This window comes from Mercenaria mercenaria, chromosome 13 (genome assembly GCF_021730395.1).
Source record: "Mercenaria mercenaria strain notata chromosome 13, MADL_Memer_1, whole genome shotgun sequence".
NCBI lineage: Eukaryota > Metazoa > Mollusca > Bivalvia > Venerida > Veneridae > Mercenaria > Mercenaria mercenaria.
The window spans coordinates 46759277-46783273 of NC_069373.1; the positions used below are offsets into that span (position 1 = coordinate 46759277).

The 23997-nt window shown below is 35.6% G+C and overlaps 1 protein-coding gene across 2 annotated transcripts in view; it reads right to left on the reverse strand.

Moving 5' to 3' along the window:
• The window catches only part of LOC123530238 (IQ motif and SEC7 domain-containing protein 1-like), a 155349-nt gene that overhangs the window by 111503 nt on the left and 19849 nt on the right, over positions 1-23997 (reverse strand). Inside the window, exon 1 of one of the 2 annotated variants that reach the window (XM_045311001.2) lies at positions 62-601. The exons of the other annotated variant lie outside the window; for it this stretch is intronic. Within the exon in view, the coding sequence (XP_045166936.1) occupies positions 62-81 (20 nt within the window). The 5' untranslated portion in view covers positions 82-601. Of the gene's footprint in view, positions 1-61; positions 602-23997 lie in introns of those variants that run through there. 2 annotated transcript variants of the gene reach the window in all.

The following is a 23997-nucleotide window of genomic DNA, read 5'->3' on the forward strand; positions in this document are numbered from 1 at the left end:
ATGATATGACATTTTTGTCCGCAATCATAAAATACTGAAACTAAATAGCCTTCATGCTTACCCTGTTATACAGATGTACATTTTAATCCACTTCTAGTCTGCAGTTCCTAGTTAATCCTTTATTAATCCCTTTGCATAATCCTTGAAACCACGAGACCAAAGTCTTATTTTTTTTAATCACGCATTATCCACATTGACAAATACTATGTAAATATTAAGTAATTATTCAAACACATCTTTTCTTTATTAGCTCACATTCGCTTTGCTTATTATTTCTATGCCTATAATATTTTCACAGTACCTTTCATTATCTAGATCCGTATTGATTTATCTATCCAAAGTCTCTTTGTCACCATCTGGGATGATTAGGTATCCTATCCTATCAGTACTGTTACAGAATGAACAAATGAATTACACAGATCTTATTTCCATAATCAGCATTTATTCAAATCCGCAATATAACTTTCTTATATATTCACATAATATTCAATTAATGCAACAATTGTAAGAAAAATCTGAGTAATGATAGAAAATTGAGCTGGTGGTCCTATATCAATTCCTTTTCACACCGTTCACAGAAATTTGAATCCCTGAACTGATACACATTGTACCACTGATCCATTTACGACACAGAGGTAAGGCTCCGATTATAAAATGCTACCACCACTACTGAAATGTCAAACCTACTTTCACTTTAATAATTGTATAGTGGAAAGGTAGGACATTAGTACACCTGTCTTCTTTCCACATCACCAATCACAATGTAAAATAATCCACTTTTTCTCCCAAACTAATATTTGAGTCCAGGTTTAACACCCCTCTAACACAAATGAATTAATCTGAAATGTGCACCATGTGTGCGAGATAGGAACCATCTGTCCACTAAAGGGGCAAGATTTCCCACCTATTGGCCATACAAATCATCTGGTAAACATATCATAAAGTCACAAGGAAAACCAATAAAATGCAGGAGTAATTTTTACCAATTAAAATCCAATTAACAACAAGAAATGTGCACTAATCTTTAACTGAAATAGCAAGTTTCGAGAAGGAAAGTTATTTTTGAATCTTTGATAATAATTTAGAACTTTTGCAAAACCTAGAATTAGAAAAATTGAAAACTATCCAAAATAGATTAGGAATTTCAAGATAAATTCAAGGGAGAAATTATATCAATTACACTTTTGTTTAAATAATCAACAATTTTCTAAGTTTTTTTCCTAGTCTTTAAAAAAGTTTAACACAACATGTTGTCCATATATGAATTAAAACAACACTATTTTACATGACTAAACACAACTAAAAACTGTTAAAAACCATTTACAGGACAATGTTAACATTGCTTTCTGCAATCATTTACAGGACAACATTAACATTGCTTTCCGAAACATTTAAAGGACAACGTTAACATTGCTTTCCGCAATCATTTACAGGACAACGTTAACATGGCTTTCCTAAACATTTACAGGACAACATTAACATGGCTTTCCGGAACATTTACAGGACAACATTAACATTGCTTTCCGAAACATTTACAGGACAACGTTAACATTGCTTTCCGCAATCATTTACAGGACAACATTAACATGGCTTTCTAAAACATTTACAGGACAATGTTAACATTGCTTTCCGCAATCATTTACAGGACAACATTAACATGGCTTTCCGAAACATTTACAGGACGTTAGAATGGCATTCCGCAACCATTTACAGGACAACGTTGACATGGCATTCCGCAACCATTAACGGGACAACGTTGACATGGCGTTCCGCAACCATTTATAGGACAATGTTAACATTGCTTTCCGCAACCATTTACAGGACAATGTTAACATGGCTTTCCGCAATCATTTACAGGCCAACGTTAACATGGCGTTCTGCAACCATTTACAGGACAATGTTAACATGGCGTTCTGCAACCATTTACAGGACAATGTTAACATGGCTTTCCGCAACCATTTACAGGACAGCGTTAACACGGCTTTCTGCAACCATTTACAGGACAACGTTCCCGCAACCATTTACAGGACAACTTTAGCATGGCGTTCCGCAACCATTTACAGGACAACATTAAAATGACATTCTGCAACCATTTACGGGACAATTGTAACACAGACTCCGCAACCATTTACAGGACAGCGTTAATATGGCTTTCCGCAATCATTAATAGGACAACGTTAACACCACTTTCCATAACTATTTACAGGACAACGTTAACATGGCTTACCGCAACCATTTACAGGACAGCATTAACATGGCCTTCCGCAATCATTTACAGGACAGCATTTACATGGCCTTCCGCAATCATTTACAGGACAGCATTAACATGGCTTACCGCAATCATTTACAGGACAGCGTTAACATGGCTTACCGCAATCATTTACAGGACAGCATTAACATGGCTTTCTGCAACCATTTACAGGACAACGTTCCCGCAACCATTTACAGGACAACTTTAGCATGGCGTTCCGCAACCATTTACAGGACAACGTTAACATGACATTCTGCAACCATTTACGGGACAATTGTAACACAGACTCCGCAACCATTTACAGGACAGCGTTAATATGGCTTTCCACAATCATAAATAGGACAACGTTAACACCACTTTCCATAACTATTTACAGGACAACGTTAACATGGCTTACCGCAACCATTTACAGGACAGCATAAACATGGCCTTCCGCAATCATTTACAGGACAGCATTAACATGGCCTTCCGCAATCATTTACAGGACAGCATTAACATGGCTTACCGCAATCATTTACAGGACAGCGTTAACATGGCTTACCGCAATCATTTACAGGACAGCATTAACATGGCTTACTGCAATCATTTACAGGACGGTGTTAACATGGCTTACCGCAATCATTTACAGGCAGCATTAACATGGCTTACCGCAATCATTTACAGGACAGCATTAACATGGCCTTCCGCAATCATTTACAGGACAGCGTTAACATGGCTTACCGCAATCATTTACAGGACAGCATTAACATGGCTTACTGCAATCATTTACAGGACGGTGTTAACATGGCTTACCGCAATCATTTACAGGCAGCATTAACATGGCTTACCGCAATCATTTACAGGACAGCATTAACATGGCCTTCCGCAATCATTTACAGGACAGTGTTAATATGGCTTTCCGCAATCATTTACACGACAGCGTTAACATGGCTTTCCGTAACCATTTACAGGACAACGTTAACATGGCTTTCCGCAACCATTTATAAGGACACCATTAACATGGCTTTCCGCAATGCTGCTGCTTTCCACAATGATTTTCATAATAATTTGCAGGTCAAAGGTTAAAGCAATGGACCATAAGTTCTGTCTCAAAGAACCTTGGACTTTCAGTATTTCTGTGAAGAACCTGTTGCATGAAATATGGAAGATAGATGATGACAAAACAGCGTCTGAACCAGTACAATGATGTTGGCAGGTTGTAAAAATATTGAAAAACCTCTGACACTGGGAGCATAAGCTCACTGTAAATAATTTACCTGTCTGGCAACCTCAGATGTTTGCAGCTTAGCAGACAACTAAAGGTATGGTAAAGTATCTACCAGTCACATGTAAATATTTCAATCCAGAATAAATATTTGTCAAGTGCTGAATTTTGTTACATAACATCTGGTTTAGAAGTTAAACATTTTTAGATATTTTCTTCCAATGCCCTAATGTTACTAAATTCTATGTATTTCATATGTTGAAGAAATTGGAAGGGACAATATACAGCGAACTTGCCCTTTCCGAACCAGTTTTTATTTTTTTATCGTTTTACTTCGTCAAGTTTATATTTTAAATATAAATTTCATTTCAAATGCTGGACAAATATGTCACGATTAAAATAATGTGAAAAGAAATTCGAAACAAAACATTGTTTGTAACAGATTTCTGTTATTGATCAGACTGGTACTGTGCGTAATCCGGGTCATACTCGCCTATTCCGAATCACCACAAATGACCTGAAATGGTTTTCTTACTACTGTCCACAACAACATAAAACTACCATCTTGAATCGAAAACTGAAATTATTTTATGTCAGGAATAGAAATAATCGCATTTAAGGCCAATTAAATGACTAAAACGATAGGCATGACATCCTTCTTTGGCATTATTGAAATATTCTGTTTTAAAACAGTCATGTGGGCGGTATTGTCCTTTATGTGAATTAAATAGTCACATTGTATAATACTACCTCCGCCTTTTTCTTTAACATCTGGCCATGGGTAAAAACAATAACATAAATTAATATTTTGGACACATTGAATCAATATTTTTTCTGCAATCTTTAAACAACGTGCAGCAGAACAGAACTGAAAATGTGTGATTCGGAATAGGCACAATGTATGCCATCTATATTTCCTCTTTAGGCATCTCAATGGTCAAATTGTTTTTAATGTGGGATATATGACTGGAAAGAGCATAAAATTTCCTTCTTTTTAATCTCCCTTCCGTTTCATTTTATTAAAAAGCTAGAACGCAAGCGCTCTTTGAATCTGACATTTTTGTTTACATTCGTCAAATTTCCACATAAGAAAAATTATCGCATAGTGCGGCAATTTTCCTTTGATCTTTGCAGCATGTTATACATAGTAACACACATTATTTATACAAAACTGTGCTGATATATCCTATATATATACTCTGATATATCCTGGTAACACACTCTCACACATACTATAACTATTACATATAGCATTTGGACAATGTTGCAAATATGTATTATGTAAGAATAACTTGAACATTTACCAGCAATTAATTATTAGTTTAATGTATTAGATATAAAACCAAAACATAGCTTAAGATTTTCTTGACGTATGCGCGACGGCTGCTTAAAAACTTGGAAATGAGTCAATTTACAGACTGGTTCGGAATAGGCAAGTTCCCTGTACTCAAAGGTCAGCCTGTCCACCGGAACCAGTGACTTTTGTTTGATAGATATGATGGCAAGGTTTACCATTTATACATGGCATACAGTTTACACATCAGGATACAGTTTACACATCGTAATATCATAGACGATTTTAAATAACATAGACCTATCTCCAAGAGATATATAACCAGATTATCAAAGTTACACAGAATGCTATAAAATATATTTCAAAAATGCCCTTCATGCTTGGATAGTTTACACAGCAGCATTGAAATATGAAAAAAAAAAAAAAATCAGTTATAAGCTATAGTGTGACCATATTGCATCATCTTTGCATCTTTTAAGTGAATCTTGGATACAAAAATTTCGCCAAGATGAATCTAAATTATTTTAAAACCAACCTTACACTTAACCAGGGGTCAAATTTGTGTAAACTGTATCCCAGTTTGCAGGTGTGCATATTGTAGCCTTACAAGATTTATGTGTGTTGTGTGTGTTCGGGTTTAACATCTTTTTCAACAGTTTTTCAGTCATATAAACGACAGTGTCTGCTTGTAGCAGTGAGCACAATGCCCAACTTTATAGTGCTGCCTCACTGGAATATCACGCCGTAGACACGTGGCATGATACCCCACCTAGTCACATTATACTGACACCAGGCTGACCAGTCATAGCACTATCCTCTTAATGCTGAGCGCCAAGTGAGGAAGCTGCTAGTAACATTTTTTACGTCTTTGGTATGACGCGGCCGGGGATCGAACCCACAACCTCCCGCACTCGAAGCGGACGTTCTACCACTAGGCTACCGAGGTGGTCTTACAAGATTGCATCTGACAGTGATCCTGTGTAACTTAAGACTAAGGCTGACATGTATCATGATCAGCTATAGTTCATAATTATAAAGTCTTACATTTTGCAACTGTTAACAGCAGCTACAATAAATTGACATATTTACCGCAATAGATAATTGCAGAATTAAGAAACACATTTCATACAAAGAAGTAAGACATAATATACTTTCAAGAGTGAAATAGAAAAGGAATCAAAAGCATCTAAATCTGCACAAAGATCTTGTTAATTTAAATGCTAATATATACTTAATGACAAGCCTGATATTCCTTTGAAGAAAAATATATTAAGGAAGGGCATATATTGCTTAATGCAAATTGACAGTATATTCAAGTATTACAATATTATTCATAAATGAGCCGTGCCATGAGAAAACCAACACAGTGGGTTTGCGACCAGCATGGATCCAGAACAGCCTGCGCATCCGCGCAGTCTGGTCAGGATCCATGCTGTTCGCTATCAACTAATCAGCTATTGGAATTAGAGAAACTGTTAGCGAACAGCATGGATCCTGACCAGACTGCGCGGAAGGGCAGGCTGGTCTGGATCCATGCTGGTCGCAAACCTACTATGTTGGTTTTCTATGTTGGCGCAGCTCAAATATTAATTTCAATTTTCGCACTGAAAATTCGGAAATGAAAAAGGGCAATTGACTGACACTTTTGACAAGGTATAGACTTACAAGAAAGCAAACTGTTTACTTGAGAATATATTTTGTTAACTTTTGTATAATTTGAATACACGACAATTAAAATGAAATGTCACAGTTATTTTATAAATAACAACTGGAAATTGAATGATCGACATAGACAAATATTTGCAAGGCGTAACAATTAGTCTTAGAAAGGAAACAATTTTCTCACGAAATTGATATAAAAGTAAAGCCCGCAATCGGTTTTCATTCTTTGTTTACCACTGCTGTAAATTCGAGAAGGAACACAATACCAGTCTTCTGTCAACTACATTCAAAATTGTAACAAAAAGCTACATTTTTCTGTTTGCTTTTGAAATACAGTATGTAATTAAGCAATTTCAGTGTCTACATTTTCATTTATTTGCTAAACAATAAATAATTACATTGTCGAGAGCCTGATATAGTGGATTTTAAGTATATCAAATTTAACTATATAGAAAATGCATTACAAAATCACATTAATTAATATACATGAAGCTTGAAATTAAAGCAAAGAAATCTTTACTTGAAAAGAAACATATTTCCATTTTCGTAAGATTCAATTTCACTTTAGATTCAGAACACTATTTTATTCTGTAGTTTTGATAGGTTTTATATTTCTTATTTATCGGAAATGTTTTATTCTAAACAGCTGAGAGCTATTTATCATTCAGTTGTGTTTTTGTAGGTCTACATTTTGTCTAGATGTTAGCAAAAAATCTCCGTAAGAAATAAAGAAAACTTTAAAACTTTTTGCGCTCACCTAGACATGACTTGTGTCCTTCGAACACAGCCCCTGTGAAATATTTTAATAGGTTCATGAACTTCATGAATTTATTCATGAATTTGTAAGAATTCATGAATTATTTCATGAATTATCAAAAAAGTTCATGAGCTACAACCCAGACGAAATGTTGACCATGGTTGACCATGGTAACCACAGTTTTTGATGGTTGACCAACGTGGTCAACCATCAAATACCATGGTGAAAACATGGTCAGGACTGCGTTCAGCCATGGTAAACCATGGTGATATAAGATTGGCCATGGTCAACCATGGTCAGAGAAGACTATCAATAGTTTGACCATGGTTTCAACCATGGTTGGCCATGGACTATCATGGTCATGTTAGTGATTTTCACACTTGTCAAGTTTACAATGCACCAAAGATGCCTGACTGCATTTTGGCTCCAAAGGTTTTCCTAATTATAGAATAGTTTTCCTGCATTTATAGATAGATTCAAAGGTAAACTTTCATAGTCTGATTATAATTTGTTGTCATCTTAGCTCTTTTATGACAAATAAATGACTGACTTGCAAAAATAGATATAGATTGCAATTGTCATATATTTTCATAACCCTTTCAAATTCATATTTATACAGTTTTTGATAATCAATAATCACCGCAGTCGACCATGGTCGTGGACCTTGGTCAACCATTGTATGTGGTCCATGGCCTCTATCATTTTGTGAAGTTTCAATAAAATGCCATTAATACTTTTCAAGTAATGCTCCAGACAAGCCTTATGTTGTATAATAAAAGGCGATAATTCAAAAACTAGGTAAGGTTGAGTTATGATTCTTTGACACTGCACTTTGTCTCAACGGCCTCTATGACTATGTGAAGTTTCAATCAAATGCCATAAATACTTTTCAAGTTATACCGGTCACCATGGCCCAGTGGTTAAGGCGTCCGCCTCGGGATCTGGAGGTCGAAGGTTTGAGCCCCATGGGATGCGTTCGTCCGGGGGATGTTTGTCATGGGACTCGTTCCGAAAAGGCCGGTTCGTGAGCCGCGAGCTAGTTAAATGAATGGTTACCGACTTCTATCCGCCTGGCATAGTGGTAGGAGTTGGGAGGTAATTGGTACGCACAATAAAGGTGTCTCATAAGCCAAGGCTGGCCCTTTCAATAGGGGTGACATTATAATAAACAAGACCTTTACCTTTACTTTTTATACTCTGGGCAAAAGTGTGATGGAGGGACAGATGGACGGAAGGACAGACAAAGTGGCAACTATAAAACGAAACAAAGAGTTGTAACTCCTATTCAAAAAAGATCTTTGTATACCTTATTTCAATAATTCAGTATAATTTTATCAACTTCAAGATTTTCAAGCTGTATGTACATATATATAATTCAATTATGTTCATTAAAGTATAAACTAGTTTCTGATGACCCAACAGTAGTGTCAGTGATCCACATATCCACAAATTCAATGCTATCCAGCTGTAACTTTCTCACTCCGTGAGAACTACGTTCCAACGCAAGTCATGTCTCAACGATATCATGTGACATATCTCAACGACTTCTGGCTACGGTATCGCTCAATATGACACGGCTTATATTAGGGGTGTAACGATACATCGAACTATCGATGCATTGCGATACTAAGTGTCCCAATAGCATGCATCGATAGAAAAGTCACGATCCAATAACAATCGCCGATAGTTCCTTCAACAATCGATAGGTTCGATAGTTTTGAAATTTTAGTGAATACAGAAATAATCTATAATTTATAAACCAAGAAACAGAGCCAGCTTTCATTTGCGCCTCGGAAAATGTTTACGTCTCCATTACAATAATTACCCTCACGGAATTAAACTACCATAAAGGACTGAGAAGTCTGGAAGATAATTAATAAATTTAGTTTCTTAGAAACTTTGATTAAATATATTTAAATGTCCTGTTAATTTTAGATGAGAAAATGTACTATGGACATGGAGAAAGAAGGCTACTTGTTTTATACAGCAAACTGTTCGGTAGGGCCCTTCATTTAGTGCTGGTACACCTTAATCCGATCCGTTAATTTTCGTCTTTTTCGATGCTTTAGGTTATTTAACATGTTGACATTCGCAACAAAATGGCCGATTCGTTTGAGTATACCTTGCATAGGTTTATTGTTTTACTTATTGTTCCAAAGCCAAGGAATGCAAGAAATATTTAATGTTAGAATTATTTCTGTCCGTTTCAGTTATACAAACATCTCAATGTGTGTTAACAGCAATTATAAACAGTGTCGTCTCTTACACTGTGTAACAATGCCAGTTGGTAGCTTTACTGTATAAAATATGATGGCCGATAACTATTGCAATAGTATCGCAATAGTAACCTGCAATAGAATAGTATCGCAATAGTTTTTAAGCAATATCAATAGTATTGCAATAGTCAAAATTGACCTCAATAGTCACCCCTAGCTTATATTATTTTCATATGTATCAATTACTTTTATTATATTTACTTAATATGTCTTGACTTGAACATTTATTCAGATTCTAAAAGTAATCGCATAAATTTATTAAAACATTTAAATTTTAAAAGCAGTTGTCTGTTATTTAGAAAATAGAAGCATTTTGCTATTTTACAGAATGAAACAAATATACAACACTTTTTCAACAGCAATACTTACTGTCAGTCAATGATCGATTAAAGGCAATGCCAGTTTTAATCTTAGAAATATATCTCTGCAACGGCTTTATCATAAACGAACAATATTTATTAAATATCATGTCCCTCACTCTAACCGATGATGTTACTAACTCTATACGCGACAAAGGCAAGCGTTACTGACACTCATCGAAGTATTGCTGCTTAACACATTAATTATATTCGAGTAAAATATACAATGTCTGTGACTGAAAATCAGATTTTGTTCAAAGTATGTACTAGTATTTTTATCCGTTTCTTTTATTATCATTTGACGGTTTCTCCAAGATATCTTACTAGCAATATATATGAGGTGGTGCGGAGTTGACTTATACTATTGCATGCGCACACCTTAATTATTATTAAGTGTGTAAAAAGATTCTTTTGAAGCACAGGGCGCAACTACGAAACCTGAAGTAAGCATGTTATCGTAGGTTATTAGATTTGTATCTAGGTATATGCACGCGTTCTGCAGCGGAAATATAGAAATATTGCGCGACTTCAATCAAACCGAGTCTGCAATTTTCACTGTTTGCCTTGTTCTCGGTGCTTCCGAGGGATCTACTTTCCAGATTTTATTTATGAAGAATGAATGCTTATTTATCGATGCAAATCTAAAAATCTTTTTATAATTACTACATGTGTATAATTCATTATATCAATGAAAAAATTGTTCTTTAGCCCAAGTGGAACTGAAAATGTCCTAGTTAAAGAACTTAAAAACGTGACGACATCCATGAAACTGACGTCACAATTGACGACACGCACTCGAAATGAAACTGAAACGTCAATATTTATAAGTTATTGACATTGTTTTTAGATATAATGCACTTGTGCTGCAGCAGTAATATTGCGCGACTTTAGGAGCGCAATATTATCCGCGAAAGAACGAGTGCATATATCCACATACCAGGTTGATAACGTTTTTATTACATACCTACTATCAAGTAATTGCTTTATGTCTAAATTTTCTTTCTGCTACGAAAAACAGGAAAAAGTACGAGAAGAATTTCTCCAAAATTCTAATAAACAAATCAAGCTGACGCGCATTCATATTTTCTGCAAGTTGAACCGTCAAATAGATGCCGCAACGTGCGCGTGGACGTCATGGACATCACGCGATTATTTCCACTTAAACGTTTAGAAAACATTTCTCTCTGATATGAAAGCGTTGTCCGCAATTTGTACAGTTTCATAAATTGGAGAGCGGTGCATTTAAGTGAAAATGGCCCTGCCAAGGTGATAATAGCCCGAGGGCTATTATTTTCTTTTAGGGCCATTTTCATTCAAAGACACCTTTATCCCATTTATTTACCTGTTTATGACACGTGTACCTATAATCTTGTAAGAAAAATTTAAAGTGTATTATTCATTTGTTCAAGCATTTAATGGAGTTTTTCAGTTTCTATACTGTTTGGATAAGAGGCTATATGTTGTATAAAATCAAATGCCTTGATAGTTGTACTTTCTTACATAAAGCATAATTTAGGGTTGAAAAAAAAAATCATTTCATGAAAAATTACTTCGAAGTTAATATACGACTGGGTTGTGCTTTCTTGCCATTCTTATAATCGCCCGAGGGCTTTATTCCGAGGACCATTATGAAACTTGGCGTGCCATTGCGGCTAGAAGGCTTATTGACTTTTGACTTATTGGCCAGCCGTTATTGACTTTTTTATCATATACGTTCACTTCATATTTATCTTGGTATTTTCATTTTATATATTTTCCAAACACGTAAAAGAATTATTTGTATTGCTTTTTATCAACAATGCCATCAATATTTGACAATCGATCTGATTCAGCACTCTTTCAATCGCCATAATAATGTTGCTTCATGACGTCAACATCAGAACGCGCTGACGTTCTGGTTACCCGGGGCCGTTATGGTTATGGCGCCAGAGGTGCACTGCGCCATTATGGATACATAAACAGAATCCGTAATGACCGTTTTAAATGGCTTTTTGTTACTATTTATTGTAACGTATATAATCAGGGAAAATATTGCACGATCACAGTCCATTGAAACTCAATCGAAATGATTGTAGATATGTAATAAGGAAAATTCTAACACGATCTGCAGCAATTGCTATATAAACATATAGCGAAATCGCCTATACATGAATCTACGATAAAATATGGTTGGCTGTTACATTTCACCCCCTATGATTGTGGCATAAGAGATTCTACTTCAGTTCCATTACATACAAATTATTTCAGGGCCAAACGGTTGAAAACAGGATTTCAAAAACATAAATATGATAAAAAGTCATACTGACCTGTGTGTAGGACCGTAAAACACGTTTCGATCTCTACGAGCGAATTCAATTAGCTTAATTAAGATTCAGCGGTGACGTCATAAATGTATGACATAAAGTATGACGTCATAATGATGTGACGTCATATAAAGTTAAGCTTGTAACTTGTAACACAGGGTCACATCGCTTAATTTGATGATTCTCTTCATAATTAGTTTGCGAGCTGTTAGATTACTAAATTATAAATACTTCTCAAAATTCTGATAAAAAGAAACAAATATCTATACGTTCCATTGGCTATGCAACTCTTTCTAACCACAGGGGGTAAATTGTAACAGCATATGACCCGAATGACGTATTACGCTGAAAATGTAGTAATGTAAAATGTGAATTATTTGCGTTGTTAGAATCGAAATAATAAATATGTTCCAATAATTTAATCAATTAATAAAACATGGGCAGTCGTTTGGATGCGAATGATTAAATCACTCGTGCTACGCACTCGTGATTTAATTATTACGCATCCAAACTCCTGCCCATATTTTATTAACTGATAAAATATAGGAACAGATTTATTATTTCTTAAATATTTCTTGTACAACGGACTGGCGTTTCCGTCGACTTTAGTTACCCATGCCTGCAAAACCCATCTGGCATCCCCATGCGATGGCTCTCGTTCTGGTTATGATAACTTGCGCTGCTTTGGTATTATATGGTATTGTATATGTGAACTTAGACAATATCAGGTACTTTGAGACCTACTCTTCGTCCTATTTATATGTAGTATTTTGTCGGTCTGAAATACGTTATTTTACGGAAAGGACATACCGTTACGCTTTAAACGATAAAACTAAAGTGGAACTTTGTTATTGTGCTTCACTTGAATGTAATGACGTCACTTCGGCTTACGGACGTTCATTTCCCGCGCTGTGGGTGCATGCTCTGCCATAAGAATGAGTACTGCAAATGAAGTACATTGTATTTCTAATTGCTTTTAAATTTCTGTTGTTATTTGTGAAATACGGTTTGTAACAAAAATGATCTGTCAGAATGAAACGCTTATTTTTATATGATGTGCAAGAAAAAAATCAGTTATGTGTTATTTTAACGAACTCGACAGAAATATCCGTCCTGAGGGCACTTGCGCCTTGTATTGTTACGAGTTATGACGTCTCAGGTTCCTAATACATTTGCACGACGTAATAATAATTAGATCTATTATATGCGGACAAAATGAGCAATACGCCTGCACGTGGTGCCGAAAACATTTGTTACGAAATAGCTAATTTATGTGGAAAGTTCTTGAAGTAATGCTTTACGATCTTGATTATCTATACAGAATTGATTACCGGCGTACACATGTACGTACTATCTAACAAGTGTGAATGTATAAGCTATTTTGTAACATTAATGAAGCGTTCTACGTCTCTCCGAGATAATTGAGCCGTGCCATGAGAAAATCAACATAGTGGGTTTGCGACCAGCATGGATCCAGACCAGCCTGCGCATCCGCGCAGTCTGGTCAGGATCCATGCTGTTCGCTTTCAAAGCCTATTACAATTAGAGAAACCATTAGTGAACAGCATGGATCCTGACCAGACTGCGCGGATGCGCAGGCTGGTCAAGATCTATGCTGGTCGCAAATGCAGTATGTTTGTTTTCTCATGGCGCGGCTCAATTAAAGATTTTAAGGTTCGTGGTGACGGAATGCGCAAGGTGCCCCTCCGAACATTATTTCATATACGGACGGGCATCTTGGTAGAGCAAACGACCTTTTGCAAGCGTACTGGATGGATTTCTTACACGAAAATCCCACATCCAAAGCTAAAGTTCAAGCACATAGATGGAAAGGCAAAATAAAGGAAAAAGGCATTTCAGTAAAACGACAAAGTAAAGGAGATTCGAGTCACTGCACGACTTTTATGAATTATGTTTGAAAAAGAAAAGTAAAAGGGTGATGCAATATGCTGCGTAAGTTTGGATTATCTTAGTAAATGCACAAGTTTCAAGAACTTAATAAGGAAATTGGGAGATGAAAACAACGCAAAATACTAGCAATGAAATTTTCAGGAAATGCGCGTGTTTAAAAAGGACGAGAAAGAAAGACATGCTGTAAAGTTTAGAAAATATAATTGTTATTTTCTTCCAATTATTAAAACCTTACAGGTTCTCTATCCGCTTTTAACGTAAAATGTAAACATTGCAATGCATAACATGTATACACTTTTTCAAAACTGACTGTAAGAGTAAAGGTTCAGCTGAGCACCACTTTTGTGTAGGAGCCATCAACAATGCTTACAAGATTCCATGGAATTTGATATAAATGAAAGATACTTATTTCTATTGAAGAGCATTAACCTTACATTTTAATTTTCATGCTGAAATTGTACATGATTTTATTAATCCATTTCAAAGAATTTTACTCCACCCTGCGTAATATTATAATGTGTATTATTATAACGACAAATACATTTGTCATACTGATTAATTTGTTGTATCTTGCCCAGACGTCATCCAGTCATTTATGAAAATGTCAAAGAAATGTTCTCGACGTAAAGATAAGATGTACATAAGAATTTTCTACAAGTTCAAATGGTAATTATGTTACTGAGACTTTGCAACACTGTATGTGAGACGTTGTCACATAATATCTGTTATCGTTGCGGCCTTGCAACATTTATGTAGCTTACATTTGTGTATTTGTAACTAGTTAATTGTATCTTGCAAAATGCTGCAAATAGCTAATATATCTTCCACACATCAAACTCATCTTTTCAGTTATGAAACGTAGAATATATACGCTTAATTACACATAATATATGAATCAACAAGGTCATTCGAAGCGACACCGTAGCTTCATCGTTGAGGTATGTCACATGATATCGATGAGACTTGACTTACGTTGGAACGTAGTTCTCCTGGAGTGTTTCTTTCTAAAGCTGGAATCTAGCAAAAACAACTTAACTTCATTTAGGCAATCTCCTACAGCAACTGAAGTGCATTTAGTTTAATTTCATGAAGCTGTAAGAAGCAAAATGTGAGGTATGAATTCAATGTGCTTGTTAATGGTCATGTACAAAAGCTGAGCAAAATCCTTTACAACATTATTAATGTGTTAACAAGATAAATAGCCTTGATTTATACTATAAAACAGAGAACCTGGTATCATAGTTACATGAAAATTGACATTGTGACCACACAAGTAGACATCCTCCCTCCCAAGTTAGAATGGCAGTAAATTATCTTTGCTGAAATGTCTTCACTATATTTGTACCAGGGAACTTTTCTTTTTTAAGTAGAAGGGTATGAAATGACCTTGAAACAGCTAAACACTTTTGTCATGCAGTGGCTATCTATATAGGCTTAATTGGGGTAAATGCCTTTTTTTCACCTGGTCTAAATGCAGTTACTTAATTGATGTATGTTTTCTGCAAGTTATTCACAACTTCTGAGCAAAGCTGCAGTGTCAGCACTGGAGGCCAAATAGCTTCACCACACAATGACACTTTCTGTCAAATCTGTCTAAGCTGAAGGGTCTGTCATCAAACCTGCGACCTGAAGATTTGAAGTCTTGTATTCTAACTTAGGCAGGCCCATTTCTACTGATGAAACAAAGAAATTCACATATGAGCCACGCCATGAGAAAACCAACATAACGGCTTTGCGACCAGCATGGATCCGCGCAGTCTGGTCAGGATCCATGCTGTTCACTTTCAAACCCTATTGCAATTAGAGAAACCGTTAGCGAACAGCATGGATCCTGACCAGACTGCTCGGATGCGCAGGCTGGTCTGGATCCATGCTGGTCGCAAAGCCACTATGCTGGTTTTCTCATGGCATGGCTCATGTAGTTAAGAGAAAATATATAGTTGGTTACATACATGTTCTTAGAACAAAGTGCTTCCCCTAGTCTGTATTCAGACCGTATGTTTTGTTCATAGGAGATAACTCCTGAGGCTATTCAAATTTTGTATAATTATGTCCCTTTTCTTCTCAAAACATACGAGATAAGATAATCAGAGCCAAGACTGACGAAGTCAGAATATATAAAAGAATTATTTTTTTCTAAAAAAAAAAAAAAGATTATCTAGTCGCTAGCCAGACTTATAATGCTTCCCCCAATGCATGGGAATGGCATTAGCAGGAGAAGACTGACCAGAAAACCATTGGAAAATATCAGGTAGCACTGTCACTGAGTATTCATTCTTCCAGCAATTACTGCCTGACTCCAGATACTACATGTTAACATCAAGAGTTGAAACAACAACTGGACTTTTATTGGAATCACATTTATTTTTTCATCATTTTAAGACCTTCATTTAATCCATATCCCAGATAGCAGACATGCGTTGGCCCAACGTTGGCCCAACTGCAGACTCTTCGTTGGCCCAACGAAGATTTCCAACGTTGGCCCAACGCCATTTTGCTAATTGGCGCAACGTTGGCCCAACGGTTGGTACACCGTTGGCCCAACGACTGGTATCCTACACTTATCGTTGGCCCTCCATTGGGCCAACTACTGGTATCCTACACTTATCGTTGGCCCTCCATTGGGCCAACAACATTTTTTTGTCTATTATGGTTGGTCCTACGTTGGGCCAACTCTATCTTTTTGTTGGCCGAAAGAAGGATGCCAACGCTATCCCAACGATAACGAATTTGAAAAAATAGACTAAAACTAAAATTATTTAGTACACATTTTATTTTCAAATAATTGTGATTTTGTTTAACATTTAACAAGAAGAAATCTAACATTTATTTAAAGTTTGTTTGCAAGTTTCCTGAAGAAATATAACCGAATATTTCATCACTACAACATGTCAAATATTTATTCCAGCCATTTATAAATCTATTTTTCTTTTTTCAGTCACTGATCAAATCCTTTTAAAATGAATTACTGTCTGTATTTTAACTCATTATATATCCAAGTTCTGTCTGGTTGTTTTCTTTTCTCACTGAAGTTGCAGCTTTCTATCTTTTCTTTTTTTTCCTGTGCCCCACAGTGCTAGGCGCTCAATTATTACTTTCTTGAACAGCATCCTGTAAAAAAAAAAAATGAAAATCATAATGTTGATTAAACCATCTACGTCATATTGATAACAATATCTATACAGATGCACATAAACCTCTGGACATAAACTGTATGAAATTTATTTTTGTCTATATTTAACCGAGAAAAATATGTTAAAATTAACGAGAATATGACTTATTTTATTTACAGAATTAAATACTCAACACTAGTACCATCCGCCAGTTTTAGATAAGAGTATTCAACATATGTTCAAGTCACATAGATACTACATGCATACAGGCTATAAAAGAAATTCTCCTTAAGATTAAACAACTTTATCAAAAAATATTGAAAAACTTCTACTCACAGTTTATAGCTAGTAGACCGGGTTTTTGTTAACATGTATAATAGTTTCCTTTACTTCACATGTCTATGCAGCTAGAAATCTCGCATAGAGAGTAAAATTAACCACATTTTCTGGGATTTCTTACATAATTCGGGTTAACGAGAGTTCATGTTCTGGAATATTCAACAGATTTATTGTAAACATTTTATGATTGTACAAAATCAGATATTTGTTATAGCAGTTTTTGTTTTCAATATTTTTTTTCACAAATTTGATTTTTCAGGTAGAAAATTTTAATAGTTCAAAATATCATTACGGCTGCAGATAAGTATTAAGTTTAGTTAGCCCGAACTATCAGATTATAAATTGGTGCAGAAAAGTATTTGATTATTAATTAAATACTGCATGTTACACCTACACAATGTGTTTACCTGTAGGTGCTTGTGATAAAACAATCACTTGTAAAATATATAATTATTATATTATTACTTCTAATGGGCCAACGTTGGGCCAACGATGTTTTCTCGGTGTAAGTCTTTCCCTGAAAATCACTATTGGGCCAATGCAGAGATATCTTTGACTGAAATTTAAAGTTGGTTCAACGTTGGCCCAACCGCTGTATTTACAATACTTACTAATCATTGTTGGGCCAACAGTGGCCCAACAACGATTTTCCTTTGACGGTTTTCCGTCGTTGGCCCGATGATTTCATGTTTACAGGGATATCTTCAAAATGAAAGGAAATATCTCTACAGATAATTCAGTCCAAAGTGTTTCAATAACCAGAACTTACTGATCAAAGTCAATTGACCATACTAAAGCAAAGAATGGAGCCCCCCTCATTTACTTAAATGTACCATAAAATTTGTCTGGTCTCAAGTGACTTTATCACTCCAAGGTGTCAGTCCAGCTGTTCACCAGATTTATGAAGATGACAACAATAAGTTCAGCAATACTTTAGACATGGCCACAGTCAATGGGCAACACTTTAGACAAGACCCCAGTCAACAAAACCTGTACTAATATTACCTACTATTTCAATACTTTTATTGCAAAGATGGGCCTATTTTTAACAATCTGGTCATAATAAAAGGTTGGTGGTTAAGGCAATCAAGATAAATACCAGTTTTATTGGATTGAAGCAATAATTCTTGATATAAAAATGTCACTGTAGAAATTGCTTTTATAACACCAGATACTTCCCAGTTTCATTCATTTAGCCACTATTTTTAAACATTTTATTAAAGACCATGCCATATAAACATGACAGAAATAAATGAACACAATTTTAAAACAAGACGGTCATGATGACCCTATATCACTCACCTGTTAAACCTGGCCTTGGCATCATCAAGATCTAAACATTCTGACCAAGTTTCATAAAGATAGGGTCATAAATGGCCTCAAGAGTGTTAACAAGCTTTTCCTTTGATTTGACCGTGTGACCTAGTTTTTGATCCCATATGACCCAGTTTTGACCTTAGCATAGGAATCATCAAGATAAACATTCTGACCAAGTTTCATGAAGATAGGGTAACAAATGTGGCCTCTACTGTGTTAGCAATCTTTTCCTTTGATTTGAGGTGACCTACGTTTTTGACCCCTTATGACCCAGTGTCGAACTTGGCCTTTACATACGCTACAGGTGAGCTAACAAATCGCCACTGAGAAGATGTTCATAAAACTGGTTAATGTTCATGACTTTTGTTTGAATTAGAAACATTCATGAAACTTAATCTGGTTCATGAACTCGTAAAGAAAATCTGTCAATACGGTCCATGAACAGAGTTCATTTTTTTTCTTCGAATATGCTAAAATTACTTCCTATGAAAGTTATAACATGGTTAACCTCTCTTACTTCTGACTGATATTCAACAGATGGCACTTTACTAAATGAAAGTTCAATGACTGAAAAAAAAAGAAGAAAATATGAAAATATTATAAAATAAACTTACTAGCATTATTAACTAAGTAGCTAGCTAGTCTAAGTTCATGACTGCTGTTCATAAATCTTTTTCAGTTATTTACATTCAGGAAGAGCTCTTAGCACTTAACTCTAAGAGGGCAAATCTACTGATTACACTGGGGTGGGGGGGGTGGGGGGGGGGGGGGGGCATGAGTTAAATTCCCTGGTGAAGCACATCATTCTCGGTGAAGAAAAAAGACATTGTATTTGCATTCATTTGTCCCCTATCCCTGATAAATGTGGGGAAGTTGGAAGTTACTTGTGGAGAACAGGTTAGTACTGGTACAGAATCTAGAAACACTGGTAAGGTTAACTTCTTGCCATTATATAACTGAAATACTGTTGAAATACAAAACAAAGAAACAAAATTAATATTCATTAAACTAACATATGGTCTTGAACATGTCGGCATGGTGTTCAAGAACAGAATGTGATCAGTTTATGAATAGCACCAACAAGTATGTTTCTTTGACAAAAGGAAACAGCAGCTAAACAAAACTACCAAAATATAAAATTACAGGGTTTTTGTAAGAATAAAGGTCTCAAAATTTGTAAAGTCATTTTCATCCTTTAACATTATTGCTTTCTGTAGAAATTTTCAATGTCAAACACTTTTCATTAAGAAAAAAGAATTCTAAAAATTGTAACCCTATAACTTAATGACAAAACATAAATCAGAAAAAATGCTCAAATCTAAACACCAAATTACACACTTTGCCTCCCATGAAACAGATGACTTTCCCACCAATGGGTGTGTAGCCTCTGGTAGGAAATGATACCCCAAAAATAAACATTGAAGCAAAATTTGGTGAAGCTAGTGTTCACAGAAATTTGAATTTTAAATAGAAGGTTTTAAACAATGCAGGATGAATCAGTCAGTAACAAGAATAATGTAATTTTGGACACCAACTGTAATCTGAGTTTGACGACTAGACCCTGTCAGAAAATGCAATCTTGTTATTGCTTATTTCAAAATTGATCTCAGAGAAACCAATCAGAGTTTTGAGACTGGCTTAAACCATGGGTCCCTCCCCTCCCCCACTGCCCGTACTTCAAACTACTTTTTTTTCTGGATTTTTTAAGGTTTTTTTTTTGTCATTTAAAAAAAAAAGCTAGTTTAACTGATTAGAAAAAGATAATCAATGTGGGCAATGTGATACCATAATAAGCATAACACCAGTCCTAAACGTCTCCATCTCTGTAGCAGTTGTCAAATGCTTATAACCTGGAGTGCAAGTTTACCAGAGAATTAAGGTTAGAGCAAGCCAATTACTGTATTTTCAAATTTTAATGTACTTTTCATCCCTAATTTGTACAATATTTAACTAAGGAAAAAAATTGTTGTACAACAATGGACATGCTATGCTTCAGACCACATTTTGCGAAAGATGTATTACAGATTTAAATTTAATGTCTACATTAATCATTGGCAAACTTCAAATAAAATTACTAATTTTGAGCTCTAAGTAAGTAATAACACTGTGTATTTGGTCAACTGCAAATACATAAACTAAGTGACTACATTAATTAGAAAGTGTCATACTTTATGATACGCCCTTAAATCTGAGTGAGGACGAATTAGAGGATAACCTGTGGCAGGGGGCAGGCATCACCCACAAAAGTTGTCCACACAGTTCTTACCCAATGTTAATCAAACTTGGGCACTATGTTTTTGGGCATTATAGTATGTCAACAAAGTTGATGAACTACCCAGACGAAATGTTGACCATGGCTGACCATGGTCACCATGGTTTTTGATGGTTGACCATGAACTAACGTGGTCAACCATCAAATACCATGGTGAAAACATGGTCAGGACCACAGTTGGCCATGGTCAACCATGGTGAGGTAAGATTGGCCATGGTCAGCCATGGTCGACAATGGTCAGAAAAGACAATCAACAGTTTGACCATGGTCTACCGTGGTCAACTTTTTTCAACCACGGTTGACCATGGACTACAATGGTCATGTTAGTAATTTTCACAATTATCAAGTTTTACAATGCACCAAAGATGCCTGACTGCATTTTGGCTCCAAAAGTTTTCCTAGATATAGAATAGTTTTCCTGCATTTATAGACAGATTCAAAGGTAAACTTTCATAGTCTGACTATAATTTGTTGTCATCTTAGCAATTTTATGACAAATAAATTTGACTGACTTGCAAAACAGATATAGACTGAAATTGTCATATATTTTCACGACCCTTTCAAATTTATATTTATACATTTAATTACTTATCTGTGTTGGTGAAATATTTTGATATATTTTAAACAAACCATATAATTTGTAAAGTGCAAAAAATTGTTTCAAATATACTGATTTTAAGATATATCAAAATAGTGTATTTTGATTTCTCGTTACAAAGTAATTTTTTTAACATAATATACCCAAATTTTCAGTATATTTACATAAGTAACTCCTACCGAAGAAACGGTCTCTCAGAATTTTGAAATTTTCTCCAATATGATTTTATGGAACAGTCAGTTTCTTTTATCAAAATATGTTCCATTATAAATTATAATATCATCGAACAAGATATCAACAATCTGAGAGATGCTTCCCTCCACATTGCATACTTCTTTAAAATGTAAAAAAAATTGCAAGTCGATACATCAATAATGAAAAAGGAATTAAATTTTAATAGTCAGATATACACTTGATTTTATTTCTGTCCATTTTTAACCTCATGTGAGGACTGGTTCTCACCATGAGCATTTGAGCTCTTGTGTTTGCTAGTTGTCCGTCAGGTATCTGTCTACCTGGACTACCATGGTAGTTCATGGTCATGACCATGGTGGACCATGTTTTGTTAAATGGCACCACAGTTTTTTATAGTCAATAATCACCATGTTCGACCATGGTTGACTGTGGTCCCCAACAGGGCTCCGGAAATTTTGATAACTCAATCGGTCCGACACGAAAATCCTGACATCGGCGCTACCCCACCCACCGCATTCCCAATATTACATATTTTGTAAAACGTGATAGGGTAAAGAAATAAGCATGTCATGCATTAAAACTGAGTTACCAGTCACCGCGCGTTACCATACAATGAAGACAGTTATTCAGTGTTATGTGTGATCGTTACTTTGTTTAAATTTCGATGTTTTTCCAAGATATTACGAGGCATTGACACCGTGTGCGTAACTAGTCTAAAAGCCAACCCACGTGACTTCAATACCGTATACACGGCAGATACTTTGTGATGTTTCCTCATTCTTTGACGGAATTCTATAAAATACAATGCGTCAAAGTGAGTTACACGACACATATTCTCTGCTAAACAGCATCAGTATTTCAAGAATACTCTGCCGCGGACCGAATGTGTACGTTATTTGAACGCTGAGATCGAATTTCCCGCATGTATAGTACCAAAACGTCACGCGGGTTGGCCACGGATATTTCATTTCACTTACGTTGTACTTCAATAAGCAACTACATTTTATAAAGTTATATGTTCTCTTCTGATGTAAACAAAATTTCATTTTGAAACGTTTTTTAAAAGACCGATTTGATAAACCGGTTTTCTTTATCATTCGTGGTTGCCCGTCCATTTTTTTCTTTTTTGTACAGTCGGGTTGCAAAGACGATTTTCTGCATTTGTTTCAACTGGAGCCCCAACAAATGAATCATGTAATTTTTTCAAATCAAGTAATTATAAAAAAAATTTTATCGGTTTTCCGTGTGATGTCTCATTAAATCAAAGACCTATAATGTACAATTATAGCTCTTTGATTAAATGCAGCGACCATCTGTTTGTTATCGTGATCAAACATAGCCTTTTGAAATAAACCATCCGTCGGATTCTAAATAAAAGAAGTGGATCCCCGTCGAAATGATTTGAATCCAGTCAGAAACGTTAGGAAACCAGTCAAAAATGTTTAATACACCGCAGTCGGCTGTCTGCAAACATTAAAGGATGTGCCGCGCGAGCACTGATTGCGTCACGCGCTAATTACGGACCGATTATCAAAGTGACAATCAGACCGCTTGACACGTTTATTGATTATCTGAAGGTGCGACCAACAATTTCTTACTTGGCAGGTGATCGTGTATTGAGATATAAGACCGAAATTTATACTTTTCTCCATTTTTACGGGACCAATTTTTTGCGTTTTTTCACTTCACGAATCGGTCTGAAAAGTCAAAAATCGGTCCAAAACCGACAAACCAGCAAATTTCCGTAGCCCTGGTCCCCAACCACGGTTGACCATGGTGATTATTGACTATCAAAAACCGTGGTGCCATTTAACAAAACGTGGCCGACCATGGTCAACCATGGTCATATGACCATGAACTACCATGGTAGACCATGGTAGTCCATGGTTATATGACCTTCATTTCGCCTGGGTAGCTAGATCCTTCCAGTCTCTATTGGGTTGACACTGTCCTTTCAATTTCTCAAAATTGTGAAAATTGACAGTGTCAGCTCTCTAACTTGAGCAATTCTCATCTAAGTTTCACTAGTATTGGTCATAATGTTTATCCACAAAATATCTCAGTCAGGTTTGATAACCAGCCAGACCATCCAAGTTTCTGGTGTAATTACCAGTGAATTACTAAAAATTGCGAAAAACGAGTCTCT